The sequence below is a fragment of the Tachypleus tridentatus genome, chromosome 13 (genome assembly GCF_004210375.1).
Source record: "Tachypleus tridentatus isolate NWPU-2018 chromosome 13, ASM421037v1, whole genome shotgun sequence".
NCBI lineage: Eukaryota > Metazoa > Arthropoda > Merostomata > Xiphosura > Limulidae > Tachypleus > Tachypleus tridentatus.
In genome coordinates this window covers 88938577-88945382 of record NC_134837.1, presented here as the reverse complement: position 1 = coordinate 88945382, position 6806 = coordinate 88938577, and the positions used below count along the sequence as shown (strand labels likewise).

Genomic DNA, 6806 nt, shown 5'->3' with positions numbered 1-6806 from the left:
GAAATCTAATTGTTCAGTTTGTTTCACGGCTCGGCATGGTCAGGTGGATTAAGGCGTTCGACTCGTAATCTGAGGATCGCGGGTTCGAATCCATGTCACACCAAACATGCTCGCCCTTTCATTTATAGGAGTGTTATAAGGTGACGGCCAACCCCACTATTCGTTGGTAAAAGAATAGCTCAAGAGTTGACGGTGGGTAATGACGATGAACTGCCTTCTCTCTAATCTTACATTGCTGAATTAGAGACGTCTATCGCAGATAGCCTTCGTGTAGCTTTGCACGAAATTCACAAACAATCAAACAAGTACTACGAACATCGGCCCGGCATGACCAGGTGGTTAAGGTACACGACTCGTAACCTGAGGGTCGTGGGTTTGAATCTCTGTCACACCAAACATGCTCGCCCTTTCTGTTATAGGAGTGTTATAAGGTGACGGCCAACCCCACTATTCGTTGGTAAAAGAGTAGCCCAAGAGTTGGCGGTGGGTGGTGATGACTAGCTGCCTTCCCTTTAGTGTTACACTGCTAAATTAGGGACGGCTAGCGCAGATAGTCCTGGTGTAGCTTTGCGCGAAAATTACAAAAACCCCACAAATAAACACTTTCTTCTAACACTTTTACACATTACTGTATCTTAACTTTTTGATCTTACTGATTACAGACAGTTAAAGCAAAAAAATTCAAGCAGTACTTACAATCAACTGCGTATAGAAAGCAGGTCATCTTGACCTTAATGTAGACTCATACGTCTATCTTTTCTGACTGAAACTTTTAAAATTCATGAACAGTGTACTGGTCATTAATTATGACCATTACTTGCAAATACCTGTCATTAACTATAATTGACCTTCTAGGACATTCTTTAGGTTAACTAATGTGGAGAAAAAATTACTTGATTACTTTAACGCTTCCATCACGAATTTTGAAAGACAAAAATAAGCTATTAGTTGTGTAGATGTGTGTTTGCTCAGCTTTCAGAATTTGAATGGGTGTGACCGTCTCCATTTCTGTTAAAAGCCTTTTCCTACCATGGCAGGTAGTCATTAACAAAACAGACGTCTTGAAACGATAATAAAACCTGAAGTGCTTAATTGGGAAGTGAACAAATCTGAAGACGAAATAAGGTTACTGTCTTTGTAGAACAGCTAACATGTGGAAAATATTATACTGGATATTCAAGTTAATAAATTTACATAACAAACGACATAAAGATTTTTAGTTACAACTAGGTGTAATTTTACAGTGCGACTAATATACTGTCATATGATTACACCAAGAGGTATAAAAGCGAAAGCAAATTAGATAAAAAAGTTATATTTCACTATAAGTGTTTTAAGGCCGTAAGAGGTCTACAAGGTATATGTTTTCAATTCATAAATGATCATCTAATATTAAGAAAACCGAGACTTTGAAACATATTATATTTATAACAGTTATGGAGTATAATGTTCAGAGGAAACCATTTAATATAGTACAAAAAAATGTGTGGGAAGCATACGTACCCCATTAACAAGGGTACACCAAGACGTCTCATGTACATGTTCAGCAAAAAAGGTTTTTCTAAACGAGCAAATACTAATCTACACCCTCTAAAACAGTTACATGTGAATTACCAGGAAAGTAAGGAATCGATAACTTTGAAAAGTACATTTTCTTGCACATGAAAGACCTTCCAAAATTTAATTTTCTATCTTCCACTTTTTCATGAAATCTGATTTCAATTTTCTGTGCGATCCATTAATACACTTGATAACTGCAACCTCCAGATACTTTGGCTTTAGATTCAGTTTTCTATAGAATCACACTTTAGAGAAGAAGCAGTAGTTCCACATAGGTAAATGTAAATCTTTTATAAATGAACCGGTAGATGGATAGATAGAACTGTGTAATATCAAAACAGTTTTAACAAAACAATGTACAATAAATACTGAAATTATTGTCATAAAATAGATATTTACAACACTTTCACAAACAAAATATTTCAATTTAAGCAGCAGTATTTAGCTGACGACACATAAGTTAAATGGCCAGCTCAAAAATTTTAGTGCCAGGTAGAGCTATCCTTAATTTAAAACTGCTAATCACAGACAAGGAAATCTGACATTCAAGTGCTAGCAGGAAATAGCCTTCTACTATCTAACTAATAATTTCTAATACTCATCTCATGAGTTAGTAAACATCATATTACAGTTTTATTTTTAACAAATTGAATGCCATAGTAATTGATTTTAAATGTGCAAGAATTCACAAATGTATATAATTTATTAACTTGTGATTAATAACATCATTAGTTTGTTGTTTCTTAAGCAGCGGCACACCGACATACCAAATTGCTCTGAATTTTTAGCTGCGGCATAGTGGCTCATAGATATTTTGTTTTAAGTACAAATTTTTACCACATATCTGTATCATCTTTTCACTGATTTGAGATCTAATTACAATTTTGAACATAGAAGGTTAAACCCTTTCGTAGGATGTCTTTGACCACCCCCAAGGACTCACAGATTAATTAATCCAATATTGCCTAGAATAATTTTAATTTGAAGGTGCGCTGGTAAATATTCTGATGAGTAATATAATTGAATGGGATAAACGTGCATCTCATACTTGATATTGTTGGTGTACAAAACTACAGTTAATAAAAAAAAGGAAGTTTCATTAATTAATTTACTTTATTTTTGCCTAAAAGAATTTCAAGTGCAGCGGCTATTAAGGAATTCCTCTTGTTTTTTCTCCAAGTTCAAACTTTTTGCCTTATAGTCCAATCTCTTAACCGATTTGAGATCTAATAACAGCCGCGGCTATTAAAAATTCCCTCTTATTTATATATATGTAAAGAAACAATAAAATAGTTATTTAACCAGAAAACAAACAACTAAGTATTTTAAACTTTTTGCTGAGATTCATAACACAATTCTCCAAATTTGTAAAAAAAAGTGTTGGGAAAATATTATAAGAACTACATACATTTAAATTTAGATTTTGTTGTAGTTGCATGAAAACTGATTAATTTGTTGTATCGAAATTATATCTGAAAGGCTATTATAATATGCATTCAGTGGCCACTTCATTAGATGCATTTGATCTCTAACGCAAATAGCCAAACAGCAAATAATGTGGCTGCAACTCAATAGATCAAGCATGCAAACATGGTGCAGAGGTTCCGATATTGTACGGCCAAACATCAGAATGGAAACCATGCGTGATCTAAGAAACTTTGACCCTGGAATGATTGCTGGTGCCAGCATTCCAAAAACTGCTGATATCTTGGAATTTTCATCCACTACAGTCTCTAAAGTTTATAGAGAATGGCGCAAAACTCAGAAATACAGTGAGTGGCAGTTCTGTGGGCGAAAACACCTGGTTAATGACTGCTTAATGAAAGAGGTCAGACTCTTTCAAGCTGACATGAAGGCCACAAATACTCAAGTAATCACTCTTAATAATAGTACTATAACAAAGGACATCTCTGAAAGCACAACGCATCGAGTCTTGAAGTGGATGGGCTACAGTAGCTAAGAACAGGAATATGAGACGTGGGCACAGGATTACCAAAACTGTACGATTGAAGACTGGAGAAACGTTTCATGGTTTGACGAATTTTGATTTCTGCTTCGACAAAGGGATGGTAGGGTCAGAATTTGGCGTAAACAACATGAATCCAAGGGTCCATTCTGCCTTGTGTCAACGGTACAGGTGCTAGTGTAATTGTTTTGGGGATGTTTTTCTGGCATACATTAGACCCCTTATTACCAGCTGAGCATCATTTGAATTTCAAAGCGTAACAGAGCATTGTTGCTAACCAAAAACATCCCTTTATGACCACAGTTTATTTGTTTTCTAATGGATATTCCCAGTAGGATGATGCGCCATATTACAAAGCACGCATCATCTCAAGATGGTTCCACAAACATGACAGTGACTTTATTGAACTCCAATGGCTTACACAGTCGTCCATATCGTCCGTAGCATCTTTGAGATGAGGTGGTACGAGAAATTGGTAGCATTAATATGTTGCCGAGAAATCTACGAAAACTGCGTGATGTTATCGGGTCAACCTGGATCAAAATTCCTAAGGAATGTTTCCAGCATCTTGTTGAATCCATGCCGCGAAGAATTCAGGTTGTTCTGAACAAAAAGAGATCCTATCCGGTAATAGACAGGTGTAAATAATGAAATGGTCAATGAGCGTATTTAGACAAATACACTTTTGAACAGATTCTCTAAAACGCATCATTTGTAACTTTACCCATTACCATATGGCCTAATATTTGAAGGAATTATATATATCTATTTAAGTATATTGCCACTCCTCTTGAAACTGTATTGAGATTTTATAATTTGTCTATAGTATGAGTTAAGAAACGTTCAGAAATATTCAGAAACATTTTGGAGTGGTTCACTCAGATAGCGATTAATCAGTTAATATTATAGGTTTTACTTATTTCAAAGATCTGTTAGATTTAGTATGTCTTCCAAGTATATGAAATACAGAATTAAGAAGCTTCTTTCATATATCAAACGTTCGAATCCTAAGTGAAGTTTCATTTGATGAATTTAATGTCAGATTTGTGGTTATAATACGCAAAACACTTAAAATTTCACACAAAACAAGACTATTCATTTTATACAACTGGATCAATATGCAGAAATTTTAAAACCAGTCATGTTTTATTTTTCAGTAAAATATCCACACTTAAGTTAAAATTGAATAGGCAGAAGGAGGTATATTCAAGGGCATTACACATGATGCGTTTCTTACTATATGTTTGCCGCTTCAATATTTTATTTCTACTCGAGTATTGTGCATACTTTAAAGAACACTTTACTTTGTCTTTTATATAGTTCATACCTTGCTTGCAGTTCTTATTTATTGTTCTTGCGGGTTCGAATTCCAGTCACACCAAACATGCCCGCCATTTCAGCCTTGGAGGCGTTATAACGTACGGTCCATCCCATTATTAGTTAGTAAAAAAGTAGCCCAAGAGTTGGCAGTGATGACTAGCTGCCTTTTCTCTAGTCTTACACTGCTAAATTAGGGACGTCTAGCGCAGATAGCCCTCGTGTAGCTTTGCGTAAAAATCAAAAACAAACAAATAAACAAAATTTATTGTTCATTGAAGTTTTGTTATTTCGTCTTCCATTTCCGGTGATAATAGAAGTGTATTTCTTTAGGAAACACAACTGTACTTTAATGTATCATCCATTGTATTACAAACAAATAATCTATATCTGTTCAGATAAAACCATTAGGTTACTTTGTTTATGAGATCATTGTAAATATCCTATTACCTTAAGTTATATAAAGTGACAGAATAGTTTTCAGTTTCTTTATCTCTAAATAAACGTGTTCTCTTGGTGTTTTTGTCTTTTATAAAGAGAATTCTGCACAGAAGTAACTGATAATACTGTAAGTTTTATCAACAGAAATACATTTATATAATTGCTTGCTGTTTGTTCGGATTGATATGAGAACAAGAGAGAATTTTCAATAGTCGCGGAACTTGAAATTCTTTGAGACAGGACGAAAGTATATTAATCTGTAAGACTTTTGGTATGGTCAAATACATTAGTATTACTCTTGAGTCCAAAACTGTAAGTAGATCTCACAATGATCAAAAGATGACAGAGCTATGAGCTAAACGTTTGCATATGAAAAAAATAAACAAACTCAGAGTCATTTTATGAGCAGCGGTTAAAAGTAAATAAAATGAGCAAAACAACAGCTACAGTCAACTTTTATCACATTTAAACATGTTATATGTTTATGAACATTACATATTAACCTTTATATATATATGTATATTTTGTTTTATATAATACTAATATTGATGAAATTAAGTTAATTAAAGTCAAATAAAAAAGGAACTGGGATCTTTTCAATTAGTGAAGCGTTTTTTATTTTTGTTTTGGCTTGTTATTCGTTATAATAAACCCAATATTTATATTCAACTCGTACAACTACTCTACATGTAAATGCATGTGTGAACATAAAATTTATGGAAAGGAGCTTACTGTGTTGAATTTCATCTGGAAGTATCGGTGATTTTTTTGGAATGTTATCAGTGTAACGAAACTTGTTGACAATGACAGAGTGTTCTTGTTTTGAATTTTCATACTGTCAGATTATAGATTATGTTTGTTAAGACGATTTTGAATATGTAAATTATCAAGTTAGGTGACAAGCACAGCTGTTGATCAACATATATCAGGAAAACGTTTTGACATTATTTAGCGTCACGTAGTAGCGTAATACGTTTGGGAATCATGTGTGATATGTCTTTTGACGCAAAACGTTCATTCACTGAGATCATAAAGATGAGCTCGCATCGAGGATATAGGAATCCCAAAATTGTAATATTCCTTGCAGTTGGTAACACTGGAAGACAAAGGAATGTGAATTAATATTAAACATCAAGACCGTCCAGAAAGAAATCAGCCGTGGGAAGCCAACTGAGTCGTCTCGTAACAGGTTAGAATCCACGTTCACGTGTCTTAGTAACAAGTTCAAAAAGGATCTCCACGGTACAAGCCACGAATACAGAAGCTGCTTCCACAACAGATCAGATCAACTATTACATTCAGTTGGAAAAAGAAACGAATATTTATGTTATTTCCTTCCAGGGCATCCGGTTGTCGAATGCGGAGCATTTGGATTGTTATACGATCAGGTAGTTGAAACAGACGTTTGGAAATAGTATTTTTTGTACATTAGACGGACTACAAAAATATGCATGCAAACTGCGCGTTCTGAATAGAATTTGCTTACGAAGGAACGTTTCGCAATGAAAACTACACTGCAGAA

At 34.4% G+C, this 6806-nt stretch overlaps 1 protein-coding gene across 1 annotated transcript; it reads left to right on the top strand.

Annotated features, from left to right (window-relative positions):
- The first annotated feature begins 3142 nt into the window (after nucleotides 1–3142).
- Nucleotides 3143–3520, top strand: LOC143236214 (uncharacterized). The gene has a single exon (XM_076474494.1). The coding sequence runs from the start codon at nucleotides 3143–3145 to the stop codon at nucleotides 3518–3520; it is 378 nt and encodes a 125-aa protein (XP_076330609.1).
- Nucleotides 3521–6806: the final 3286 nt, after the last annotated feature.

What these genes read in the sequence shown, in the direction of transcription:
- LOC143236214 (XM_076474494.1), top strand. Translation starts at nt 3,143, where the DNA reads ATGCAAACATGGTGCAGAGGTTCCGATATTGTACGGCCAAACATCAGA.